The 13,377-nt window shown below is 45.7% G+C and overlaps 2 protein-coding genes and 1 long non-coding RNA gene across 3 annotated transcripts; 2 read left to right on the top strand and 1 right to left on the bottom strand.

Moving 5' to 3' along the window:
* The first annotated feature begins 778 nt into the window (after positions 1–778).
* On the top strand, positions 779–3,640 carry LOC149984421 (uncharacterized). Its single transcript, XR_016492319.1, has 2 exons — positions 779–1,391; positions 1,478–3,640. It is a non-coding gene; the product is annotated as an uncharacterized LOC149984421 (long non-coding RNA).
* On the bottom strand, positions 779–7,610 carry LOC110508220 (protein transport protein Sec61 subunit beta). Its single transcript, XM_036966893.2, has 4 exons — positions 7,425–7,610; positions 6,674–6,771; positions 4,908–5,015; positions 779–1,325 (listed from the first exon to the last, which is right to left on the bottom strand). Exons 1-4 carry the CDS (start codon positions 7,425–7,427, stop codon positions 1,238–1,240), a joined length of 297 nt encoding a protein of 98 aa, XP_036822788.1. The 5' UTR covers positions 7,428–7,610; the 3' UTR covers positions 779–1,237.
* A 166-nt stretch (positions 7,611–7,776) lies between these two features.
* LOC110520778 (alpha-1,3/1,6-mannosyltransferase ALG2) lies at positions 7,777–13,377 on the top strand. The gene is made up of 5 exons (XM_036966889.2): positions 7,777–8,006; positions 8,401–8,572; positions 8,669–8,806; positions 11,225–11,392; positions 11,583–13,377. Exons 2-5 carry the CDS (start codon positions 8,402–8,404, stop codon positions 12,327–12,329), a joined length of 1,224 nt encoding a protein of 407 aa, XP_036822784.1. The 5' UTR covers positions 7,777–8,006; position 8,401; the 3' UTR covers positions 12,330–13,377.

The raw sequence follows: 13,377 nt of genomic DNA, 5'->3' as shown, positions 1-13,377 counted from the left end.
TGGGGCCATGTGTTATTTATTTTTTGCCCTAGCACTACACAGCATATTCAAATAATCAAAGCTTGATGAGTTGGTTATTTGAGTCAGCTGTGTAGTGCCTGGGAAAAAAACTAAAACATTCACCCAGGGGGCCCCCAGGACCGAGTTTGGGAAGCCCTGGTGTAAGACAAGCCTTGTCAAACTCCTCAGGGACCCCCAGGCCTTTCCATACCTTGAACTGTTCCAGAGCTAGCACAGCGGAGTCAACTAATCATCAAGCCCTTGACTAACTGAATGAGGTGTGAGTTCAGCGCTACAACAAAATGATGAAATGTCTGGGGGTCCCTGAGGAGCGGTTTGAAAAAGGCTGGTGCTCTCCTGAACATACCCGATACAGCCTGTACCTGGCAGGAAACCTACACACCGGTCACATACCGTGCCATGGGTAACGCTTGAATTAGTAGCTCCTTTCAATAGAAATCTAATATTAAAGATGTCTATAAAACCTAACCGCTCCCTTGGTCCATACAGTATATACACAAAAGGTATACGATACCATGTAATTGTCCAGTACGGACATTGATTGATCCACACTAAATTAGCTACACTTTGCCAAAGGCAGTGTACAGTACATGAGCTCTGGGACATGGTCTAATACAGTGCTATGGGAAACCCACAGACACTAAAGACCATGATTGGCAGCAGACAAGATGTCCTGAGAGGCACTCAAGGATCATGAATTTGCATGAAGCAGTTTTACAGAGTGTAAATGCTAATATGGACATCAACACACAACAAATTCTGTTTGAGTCCATTTATTGTACAATATCACAATAAAAATGTTGTCCAAATGATGTTAACAAAACATCTACAGGTTCCAATTCAGGCTGAAATATATAGATGCTTACTGACGTCCTGATGAGGGGACTAGGTGCCTGATCCTTACTGGAGAGGAATCACCCATTGTCATCAACAGAACCTACAACAGCCAGTAGGAGATGAGTCTCATGTCAGGATTCAGTCCTAGATGATCTGTGTTCAAGGGCAACACACTGGTGGTCTGCAGTTCAGTTTGAGTTGGACACTAGACTGCTGCTCTAAGAGAACACCAGACAGATTGGGTCTGTACCGCCCGCCAGGACAGGCGAGTAGTGTTGTTTGGGGATTCAGGTTGGTTGGTTGTTTGGTCCAGGTCTGATGTGTTAAGAAGCTGCGCCACAGGGTCAGGGATTGAGGGTGAAGGGTCATGGGGCGGGGTTTAGGAGCGGGTGTACTTCCCCCAGATGTGCAGCATGAAGACCGACGCGATGAACAGCAAACTCATCACCAGCACTGGTACTGGACCTCTGAGGAGAGACCACACACACACACAGGTTACCACCCGGACCTCTGAGGAGAGACCAAACACACAGGTTACCACCCGGACCTCTGAGGAGAGACCACACACACACACACACAGGTTACCACCCAGACCTCTGAGGAGAGACCAAACACACAGGTTACCACTCATACGTTACCACCCATACACACACAGGTTACCACCCATACACACACAGGTTACCACCCATACACAGAGGAGAGACATAGGTTACTATGCATACACACAGAAAACAGTGGCACAATCCCAAACTGGCCCAATCCCCTACAGCAGTGGTATTCAACTCACCCAATGAGGTACAGAGTCTGCTGCTTCTGTTCTACCTGATCATTAATTACACACACCTGGTGTGCCAGGTCTAAATCAGTCCCTGACTAGAGGGGAACAATGACACAAAGCAGTGGAACTGGCTTCCAGGTCCAGAGTTGAGTTTGAGGGCCATCCAGTATGCACTTGTGGAGCTATACACTACATGACCAAAAGTATGTGGACACCTTTTCATCAAACATCTCATTATAGTATCATGAAAATTAAGAGTTGGTCACTTCCTTCGATGCTAGAACAGCCTCCACTCTTCTGGGAAGGCTTTCCACCAGAACATTACTGCGGGAACTTTCTTCCATTCAGGTCAGGCAATGATGTTGGTTGATTAGGCCTGGCTCGCAATAGGCGTTCCAATTCATCCCAATGAAGTTCGATGGGGTTGAGGTCAGGGCTCTGTGCAAGCCAGTCAAGTTCTTCCACACTGATCTTGACAAATAATTTTTGTATCTACCTCGCTTTGTGCATGGGGTTATGGTCATGCTGAAACAGGAAAGTGCCTTCCTCAAACTGTTGCCACAAAGTTGGAAGCACAGAATCGTCATTGTAGCATTAAGACTTCCCTTCTCTGGAACTAAGACACATAGCCCAAACCATGAAAAATAGCCTGAGACCATTATTCCTCCTCCACCACCAAACTTTACCGTTGGAACCATTCATTCGGGCAGGTAGCATTCTCCTGGCATCCGCCAAACCCAGATTTCGTCTGTTGGACTGCCAGATGGTGAAGCGTGATTCATCACCATGGCATAGCGCATGGTGATCTTAGGCTTGTGTGGGGCTACTCGGCCATGGAAACCCATTTCATGATGCTCTCGAAAAACAGTTATTGTGCTGACGTTGCTTCCAAAGGAAGTTTAGAACTCGGTAGTGAGTGTTGCAAGCGGTTCAGCACTCGGCTGTCCCGTTCTGTGAGCTTATGTGGCCTACCACTTCGCGGCTGAGCCATTGTTGCTCCTAGACATTTCCACTTCATAGTAACAGCACTTAGTTGACCGGGGCAGCTCTAGCAGGGCAGAAATTTGACAAACTGACTTGTGCTCTTCAGTAAGGCCGTTCTACTGCCAATGTTTGTCTATGATAGCATGGCTGTGTGCTGGACAAATCCCCTAATTTGAAGGGGTGTCCACATACTTTTGTATATATAGTGAGAGCAGGAGAGAGAAGTAGCCTGGGGCTTAGTGTTGTACAGGGTTTCCATTAGGAAAACGTAGCTCCGGACATTTGACCGAGAGCATGTGAAATTTACTGGACCCATATGCATTGGGTGAGTAACTGGATTAGGGTGTCCACCCACAGTGCTCAGAATGACTGGAATCACATTTAAAATATGCTAATTCATATTAACAGAACACACAACAACGTGCGGTCCTTCTTACCAAATTGTTATGTGCACATTGAAGATGTTAGAATAACTGTCCACATTGACTTTCCTCAGACAAGATGAGTAACGAACAGCAACATCACTAGCGTGTCAATCTATTAGTTTACCCATTCTATTGGTCAGCGTGTCGAGAAACACAGACTCTTCCAGACAGTATACTGTAAGCCTACACACGTGATAAGGACAATGAATATACTGTACACACAAGCGCCAATTTTATTCCACTAAATTATGCAAATGAACCTATAGACTGATAAGCATGACGAGTCAAATGTATTTCTATCGACTGGTTTTACATCAATAAATAGGCTAAAAAGCATTATTTCGTAATGGGATTTTTTCTTCTCCTGGACAATTGGCCGGTGCCAATTTTATTTGACTTAAAGTAGCCAAAATTCAGATAGGTGGTTCATATGGAGCTCTTTTGAGCTCCAACCAGCCTTATAAACTGGGTGGTTCGAGCCCTGAACGCTGATTGGCTGACAGCCGTGGTGTATCAGAACGGGGCGGCAGGGTAGCCAAGTGGTTAGAGCGTTGAACTAGTAACCGGAAGGTTGCAAGTTCAAATCCCCGAGCTGTTCTGCCCCTGAACAGGCAGTTAACCCACTGTTCCTAGGCCGTCATTGAAAATAAAAATATGTTCTTAACTGACTTGCCTAGTTAAATAAAGGTAAAAAAACACCACAGGTTTGACAAAACTTTTATTTTTACTGCTTTAATGACAATGGTAACCAGTTTACAATAGCAATAAGGCACCCCGGGGTTTGTGGTATATGGGCAATATTTCATGGCTAAGGGCGGTGTCCAGGCACTCAGCGTTGTGGATAAGAACAGCCCTTAGCCGCGGTATATTGGCCATGATCCACAGCCCCTCGTGGCTTATTGCTTAATTACCACCATTGAACTGGGACCAGTGTTTCTCCTAGTATTACTGAGGTGGGGCAGGCCTCCCATAACTGTCTAGCACTGATACCCTCTGCTCCCAACTGGTCAAATTGCTTTCATTGAAAATCTCCATTCTGGCAGATGTGGGTGCCTCTACACCCCATCTAGATCAATTCTAGGGGAAACATTGCCTGGGAGGCAGAGATGTGGTCCTATTGTGTTTCTGCATTCATTGATGAGGATTTGATGAGAAGAGGTGCGCCATCTGGAAGGGTGGGGGGAGAGAGTGTTACCATACCAACCCCACACCCCTCCTCTCTGAAGGCTGTAATTGACTTGACCTTTCTGAGTAGATCTTAATGAAGCTTTGAGACCAGCGTTCCACACACACACACACACACACACACACGATACATACCACCGTACAACCGTCTGTCCTGGACTACAGGAGCAACACCCTCAGTAACTACAGCAGAACAACTGGAACTGTGTGGAGTAGAGGAGATCTCTAACCGTTGTCAGTAGTGGTCTCAGTCTAGAACTGTGACCAGGAGGCATAGAACAGCGGTCCGAGCGTCAGAAAGCAGCCAGACTTAGAAAGCTGGAGTGTTCAGTGTTAAGGAACAGTATGGAGCTGAACTAACGGTGTCTGTAAGGGGACCGGGGGCAGGGGGGGGGGGGCTCCAGGAACATACACACCCTGGGGTCTGATCAGCATTTAGCCTCAGTCCCCCAAGTCTCATTTACTGCCATTAAACATTCATGCTCTTCCTCATAAACACTGTACATACCTACTCTGTGTGTGAGATATATATATATATATATATATGTGTGTGTGTGTGCATTTGAAGGAATCCTAGAGCTTGTGTGTGTGAGATACATATGTGTGTGTGTGTGCATTTGAAGGAATCCTAGAGACTTTGTGTGAGTGTGTATGTTTGTGTGTGTATATAAACTCACACTTTGAGTCCTGGTGAGTCCTCAGTGTAGAAGCGCCACATGCCCCCTGTGCCGCCCGCTGACGCTGTGGTCCTGCCTGCACTGCGTGTGCCACTGCTCGTTGCTTTCCTGTGACGTCACACATACGAGACACAACATGGGAGCTATAACATCATATACAAGAGACAACAAGCTATTTCCATGAGAGCATGTCAGTCACACCTTTACAGAGTTGCCTGCACACTGAAACAATTAACCTTCATTTGCTCCAGTTTTGATCATTAGTTTTTTTTTGCCTGAGTCTCAGATGGTTAGATGTAAAAACAGAGGCTGTAGGAAATACTGCCTCTGCAGAGACTGTGCAGTTCTAAGCCATATCTGAACCCATAACATTATTGTGTGAAATGACAAATCACAGACACTGTCCAGTGTTCCCCCAGCATTGCTACCGGATTTTTGCAGGATTTTTCCCCCAGCATTGCTACCAGCATTGCTACTAGCAGTAACGCAATGACATGCTAGCTGTTCCCATAGACTTCCAGTCATTGAGCCAATTACCATCAATTTAAAAGTGCGTCTCAGCAGAGATATCATGGGTCGCGCTAACGGAGGAGGGGGGGGTTTAACACAGAAAAAAAAAGAAAAAAGGGTTTGCTCCAAATCAGCAATGTAAAAGGTCATTTGTGCTTCAGTTGCACTCCACTGATGTGTAATGTGTAGGATACTTTTCTCTGGTGTTTTTTCTCTCCGGCAGCCAGTTAAAATGCAAGATTAACTTCAAAACAAAGCATTAGAAAGAATCCAGCCAGCTACATTTCCTATAAACATCAGAAATATGGCCATGCATAGTTTTTGCAAGAAATACCTTGCTTTTTCATTGTAAGCCAATTTACACGTGGCTGCTAGCCAGATAGCGTTGCACTTCTGTTGACATTTGATGAAAACGATTTTCCTGACGAATGTGTTGAACCAATGCATTTTGTGTGAAGTAAAACTAGTTGCACGCCCCTAATCCAAAGAACACCGGTTTCGTATTGAAAGTCGAGTTAAGTGGTTTAAAGAAACGCTGATTCTTTGTTCGTCCGCTTTTTGAAAATGCAGATTTCTAAAAACTAATGTGACCCCTGGATATACACATAAAAAAAAGCAGTGGGCCACCGCTGCTAAATTAATGTAGGGGAAACACTGCCGTTTGAGGTAGAAGTACTATAGTACCCAACTCTCTCTACTACAGCAGTTTGTGTTCAGACTTGCGCCTGTAGTTAATGTCCCGATGTAGTGATTCATAACTGCTGTACACATCCACTGAGATTAAAGGGGGCTAAATGAGGTAATGAGTGAATGAGGGATAAGGTAGTAATGGGTAATGATGATGATGACAGCGAGGCTCTGATTACATACTGATTAAGCCTAAAGCACCAACATCTATCTCATGATATCTAAACACCATCACTCTACCTACAGTATTGTGTCAGAGAGACAGGGGAGGGTCCCAAATCATTTTACATCCTCTAGTCTACCTAAAATGTAGTTGATTTTTAGTAATGTACTCTTGTGTTTTGGTTGGAGCTAGGTGGTACTGTTGATGCTTGAGGGTGGTTAAGGGTACCAGTATGTAATGCCTCGAGTCTGACTGGAGTCTTGGTGTTTGTTTGTTGTACATCCTTCTGCGTTGGGTGAGGTTGTGTGTGGCTCTTGCTGCCATGCACCATGATGACGTATTGGCATTTTGTTTTTGAAGCGCTTTGAGATTATGAAAGCGCTATAGAAATGTCATAAATTATTACCTCTGTCGGACTGTGGATCCTGCTGCGCGGGGGGCCACTGTCTTGCTGGGGGATCGGCTCCCTGCACCGACATTAGTTGCACTTGATGCTGGTCCAGGCTGAGGAAGAGACAGTTACTTTAAAAACACACAAAATACTAAGACTACAGAATAAAACAGAAATGGAACCATTGGATATGACCCAATTTGGATGTGGGGTTCTCTGAAATGATCATCACAAATAACTTCCTTATATATATATATATATATATAAATAAAAAATAAAGGAGCTCACTAGCTACTACTAGAGGCCCTCTTTACCAGCGATGAGTACCCTAAAGCGCAATGAACAGCGTAGTCAAATGTAATTTCTAAATGATCATGTCCTTGCAATGATTGTTTGTGATAGTCTGGCTGTCTTACATATAACAGAATAAAGATTCGCTGATTCGAAAAATAGCCACGTCTACAAATAGATCATGGATCATCATACTAACTAACTTTAGCTACCTTAGATGGCTTCTAAACCTGACAGTCACCTCGGCGGTAAAGAATGATTATAATATAAAACAGCAATGTTAAATAAGACTAATCTATAACATCATGTCTGCAATTGTACTAGGTTAGCTTGCTAACAGCGGCTAATTGAATGTCTCTGTTATGCCTAGCTAAATTGAATGAGAGCTAACGTAAGGTAGCTTAGTCAGTTGGCTAAAGCCAAGTTAGAGGTGTACAACGATATAAATTATTTGGAAAAATTATAGAATTCTTACCATTTTAAGTTGTACTTTGGATTTCAACTAAAGAAGAAAACTTCAACTGTTCTTCGAACTGAAGTCCACGTCAAAAGGGCAGCAGTGCTGTACACAAATCGCTGCAAATTCAGAAGGAATCCAAGAAAGATGACGCTTGTCTAAAAAGGACACGATTACAGAACGAAGGACCATTTTAGGTGCCCTATGTCAAGCCTGAACCAAGGAGCTAATAATTGACATCTAACGGATTCAATTTATTACAAATTCTAGATTAATATATAATCTCATGGTAAAAAAGTATTTATTAAAAAAAGTGTACTTTAATTTCTATTTCTTTAATCTAATTTTGGAGTTTGAACGAAAGGCAAATGAAAAGTGTGCGTGCCGAGAGAGGTGACGTGTCTCATAGGAAGCGACGTGCTCCAGAGGGTGGCATCTGACGCTATTTTGGTTCAACACAGGGGGATTTTGCCGTTGTAAATTAATTGAACATTTGAGCCATCATGTCGATTAGTAGGCTCAGTGGCATGTTAGTGTTCGTAAGTTGACCACTGTTTCCTGGACACAAGTTAGACAGACTGCATTATCAAGGAGTGAAAGGTAAAGTTTATGACAGACAACGTCCACACTGAATTAGTAACGAATGCATACTAGCTGGTCTCTGATACTAGCTACTCTCAGGTTGATATAAGCTCTATGTTCACTGGGTTTAGTGTAGCTGTCGGCTATAGATATCTATTGCCTTTTTCAACAACATCACGGTTAGCTGATGTTATGGAGCTTAGCCAATTCAACGGGAGAACGTTCTATGGGTTGTGGCATTGTAGACTAAACAATCCACCTCTGCCATGTCAATAATGTCCTCCATTCTGTAACGTTGTATTGAATGTATTAATACTGTCTGACCCTTCTGAACAAGCCCCATGTTGATGACGCACCTGTCAACCTGTCAGTGTCATCAGGCTTCTTTAAACATCATGTCTGTCTCCTCCAGGATGGTGCGGGTGGTGTTTCTCCACCCAGACCTGGGTATAGGTGGTGCAGAGAGGCTGGTGGTGGATGCAGCTGTAGCTCTACGCTCTCGCGGCTGCAGTGTTCAGATCTGGACGGCCCACCATGATCCCACACACTGCTTCTCAGAGACACTGGACCCAGACCTGAACGTGGTGGGTGTCTATAACAGTGTAATCTAATAACAGTGTTATAACACACACAAACACACTCGCACTGTTTTCCTATCTGACCCTGTTTGTCATCTCCAGGTGTGTGTGGGTGACTGGTTGCCCACCAGTGTGTTTGGGTACCTGCATGCCCTGTGTGCCTACCTCAGGATGATCTACGTAGCTCTCTACCTGGTCTTCCTCAGTGGAGTAGAGTATGACGTGGTCTTCTGTGATCAGGTTTGTGACACACCGTCAAATTTTATTTTTTCTCTTCACTTCAGCATAAATCAAATCAAATGTATTTATATAGCCCTTCTTACATCAGCTGATATCTCAAAGTGCTGTACAGAAACCCAGCCTAAAACCACAAACAGCAAGCAATGCAGGTGTAGAAGCACGGTGGCTAGAAAAAACTCCCTAGAAAGGCCAAAACCTAGGAAGAAACCTAGAGAGGAACCAGACTATGAGGGGTGGCCAGTCCTCTTCTGGCTGTGCCGGGTGGAGACTATAACAGAACATGGCCAAGATGTTTGAATGTTCATAAATGACCAGCATGGTCAAATAATAATAATCACAGTAGTTGTCGAGGGTGCAGCAAGTCAGCACCTCAGGAGTAAATGTCAGTTGGCTTTTCATAGCCGATCATTAAGAGTATCTCTAACGCTCCTGCTGTCTCTAGAGAGTTGAAAACAGCAGGTCTGGGACAGGTAGCACATCCAGTGAACAGGTCAGGGTTCCATAGCCACAGGCAGAAGAGTTGATACTGGAGCAACAGCACGGCCAGGTGGACTGGGGACAGCAAGGAGTCATCATGCCAGGTAGTCCTGAGGCATGGTCCTAGGGCTTAGGTCCTCCGAGAGAGAGAAAGAAAGAGAGAATTAGAGAGAGCATACTTAAATTCACACAGGACACCGTATAAGACAGGAGAAGTACTCCAGATATAACAAACTGACCCTAGCCCCCCGACACACAAACTACTACAGCATAAATACTGGAGGCTGAGACAGGAGGGGTCAGGAGACACTGTGGCCCCATCCGATGATACCCCCGGACAGGGCCAAACAGGCCACTTTGCCAAAGCACAGCCCTCACACCACTAGAGGATATCTTCAACCACCAACTTACCATCCTGAGACAAGGCCGATTATAGCCCACACAGATCTCCGCCACGGCACAACCCAAGGGGGGCGCCAACCCAGACAGGAAGATCACGTCAGTGACGCACCCCTCCTAGGGATGGTATGAAAGAGCCCCAGTAAGCCAGTGACTCAGCCTCTGTAAAAGGGTTAGAGGCAGAGAATCCCAGTGGAGAGAGGGGAACTGGCCAGGCAGAGACAGCAAGGGCGGTTCGTTGCTCCAGAGCCTTTCCGTTCACCTTCACACTCCTGGGCAAGACTACACTCAATCACATGACCCACTGAAGAGATGAGTCTTCAGTAAAGACTTAAAAGTTGAGACCGAGTCTGCATCTCTCACATGGGTAGGCAGACCATTCCATAAAAATTGAGCTCTATAGGAGAAAGCCCTGCCTCCAGCTGTTTGCTTAGAAATTCTAGGGACAATTAGGAGGCCTGCGTCTTGTGACCGTAGCGTACGTGTAGGCATGTACGGCAGGACCAAATCGGAAAGATGGGTATGAGCAAGCCCATGTAATGCTTTCTATGTTAGCAGTAAAACCTTGAAATCAGCCCTTGCCTTGACAGGAAGCCAGTGTAGGGAGGCTAGCACTGGAGTAATATGATCAATTTTTTTGGTTCTAGTCAGTGCTAAATACGGCTGCTAGAATCCTAACTGAAGTTTATTTAGTGCTTTATCCGGGTAGCCAGAAAGTAGAGCATTGCAGTAGTTTAACCTAGAAGTAACAAAAGCATGGATTAATTTTTCTGCATCATTTTTGGACAGAAAGTTTCTGATTTTTACAATGTTACGTAGATGGAAAAAAGCTGTCCTTGAAACAGTCTTGATATGTTGATCAAAAGAGAGATCAGGGTCCAGAGTAACGCCGAGGTCCTTCACAGTTTTATTTGAGATGACTATACAACCATCAAGATTAATTGTCAGATTCAACAGAAGATCTCTTTGTTTCTTGGGACCTAGAATAAGCATCTCTGTTTTGTCAGAGTTTAAAAGTATAAAGTTTGCAGCCATCCACTTCCTTATGTCTGAAACACAGGCTTCTAGCGAGGGCAATTTTGGGGCTTCACCATGTTTCATTGAAATGTACAGCTGTGTGTCATCCGCAAAGCAGTGAAAGTTAACATTATGTTTTTGAATGACATCCCCAAGAGGTACAATATATATATATATATATATATATATATATATAGTGAAAACAATAGTGGTCCGAAAACGGAACCTTGAGGAACACCGAAATGTACAGTTTATTTGTCAGAGGACAAACCATTCACAGAGACAAACTGATATATTTCCGACAGATAAGATCTAAACCAGGCCAGAACTTGTCCGTGTAGACCAATTTGGGTTTCCAATCTCTCCAAAAGAAAGAATGTGGTGATCGATGGAATCAAAAGCAGCACTAAGGTCTAGGTTACCTTTTCATTTTGACTCTCACCTTCACACTTGTCTTTTTTTGCTTTCACTTTTTCTGTAGTTGTGATTGTAGTAGATACAACCCTACTCTCTCTCCTATTACAGGTGTCGGTGTGTATCCCAGTCCTGAGGTTGTCTCGTCAGAGGAAAAAGGTTCTGTTCTACTGTCATTTCCCAGACCAGCTCCTGACCCAGAGAGGCTCAGCTCTGAAAAAGCTCTACCGCGCCCCCATAGACAGACTGGAGGAACTCACCACGGGCATGGCTGATATGGTGAGAGTATAGAACCAGAGAAAGAAGGATTAGAGTATAGAACCACAGAAAGAAGGATTAGATTTTAAGAGTAGAAAATACCAACAGTTTCATTAATTTAATTTCAATGGAAACTAGTTTTGATTTTCCCAATTGAGCTCTCTCCTCTGACCTTGTTGATGAGACTGATCCTTCTTGTTTCTTGTCCCAGGTGCTGGTGAACAGTTGTTTCACCGCAGTGGTCTTTAGGGAGACCTTCCGTTCCCTGGATGGGGTCCAGACTGACGTCCTCTATCCCTCCCTCAACACACACAGCTTTGACAGCCCTCCTGAGGAGCAGCTAGAGCAGGGTCTGGGGGGCTTGATCCCTGAAGGTGTGTCCTGCCTCTTCCTGTCTCTGAACCGCTATGAGAGGAAGAAGAGCCTGGGTCTGGCCCTGGAGGGCCTCTCTTCCCTGAAGACCCGCCTCGCCACAGGGGACCAGGCAGGAATCCACCTGGTGGTGGCAGGGGGGTACGACGGCCGTGTTGCTGAGAATGTCCAGCACTACGCTGAGCTGAAGGAGCTAGCAGCACGGCTGGAATTGGAGGACTCTGTCACCTTCCTGCGCTCTCCCTCAGACAGCCAGAAGGTGGCGCTGTTGCGGGGCAGTGCATGCGTTCTCTACACGCCCAGCAGAGAGCACTTTGGGATAGTGCCAGTGGAGGCCATGTACTGCTGCTGTCCCGTCATTGCTGTGAGGTCTGGAGGGCCTCTGGAGAGTGTAGGTGATGGGGAGACGGGCTTCCTGTGTGAGCCCACGGCCGAGGCCTTCTCCCTGGCCATGGAGAAGCTGTTCAGAGACCCCCAGCTCCGCAGGGACATGGGCCAGGCCGGCAGGAGGCGGGTTCAGGAGAAGTTCTCCCTGGAGGCCTTCTCAGACCAGCTGCACGGGTACATCCTCAGGCTGACCCAGTGACACCTCTGCTGGAGCAGTAACTGGGCTGGGGTGCGTTAGCGGAGCAGCTTTCGGTAGAAGTCGCCCTTAGACACATCTAGATCATCTTACCTTCTCTCAATCCCTGCCTAAATCCTAACCAAAGAATGGAGAACTGACCTGAGATCAGCATCTCATTGGTGCATTTTCATCCTACTGCAACTATAGCCAGGTAGAGGTGGAAGGGCTAGATATGTAGGGATAAAATACAGTTACTGAGGACTGGAGGACAGACTGGGGAGGGGGTAATGTAGAGGTACGCTGACTGAGGAGGACTCTAGACAATTAGTCATTGCTCCTCCAGGAGGGGTTACTGAGGACTGGAGGACAGACTGGGGAGGGGGTAATGTAGAGGTACGCTGACTGAGGAGGACTAGACAATTAGTCATTGTTCCTCCAGGAGGGGTTACTGAGGACTGGAGGACAGACTGGGGAGGGGGTAATGTAGAGGTACGCTGACTGAGGAGGGCTCTAGACAATTAGTCATTGTTCCTCCAGGAGGGGTTGCTGAGGGAATGAAGGGATGGAATCTCAGCTCCAATTAACAAAAGAGTAAGGACTTTACCCATACTGCCCCGGGGCCTCTCGTAACAATACCAGCACCGGCCCTTGGTTCCAGAAGTGTGTGTGTGAGGGGGTGACCAAGGGCTTAATGAACAAGAGCTACAAAACCACTAGGATGGATCTGTAGTGTGATAGACGTGCTGCTGTGTGTTTGCGCATGCCACCGAGCGCCATTAGCCAGTTGGCAGCCACAGATCGATAAGCAGGATGTTTGCCACTTCCTCTGCCCTTTCAGACCTTGGTTACTTTTCACAATGAGGGAATGTTTGGCCTGTACATTACTGTTGCTGTCGGTCTCTGGGTTATTAGGAGATGATGCTGTGTGTTGGTCATTATGTGTGTGTGTGTAGCATAGAAGGTCATGTTGTCTGCTGGTCAGTCTGTGTTACTAACCTCTAGAAGAGCTCTTATTGACATTCCTCAAGTCTTAATAAAACAGTCAGAGGACACATATCTGGTTTACCAA

Source organism: Oncorhynchus mykiss, chromosome 3 (assembly GCF_057628025.1).
Source record: "Oncorhynchus mykiss isolate SJ-2025 chromosome 3, ASM5762802v1, whole genome shotgun sequence".
In the NCBI taxonomy this organism is placed as follows: Eukaryota; Metazoa; Chordata; class Actinopteri; order Salmoniformes; family Salmonidae; genus Oncorhynchus; species Oncorhynchus mykiss.
Note: the sequence above shows the minus strand (reverse complement) of the source record. Positions and strands in the feature narration are given on the sequence as shown.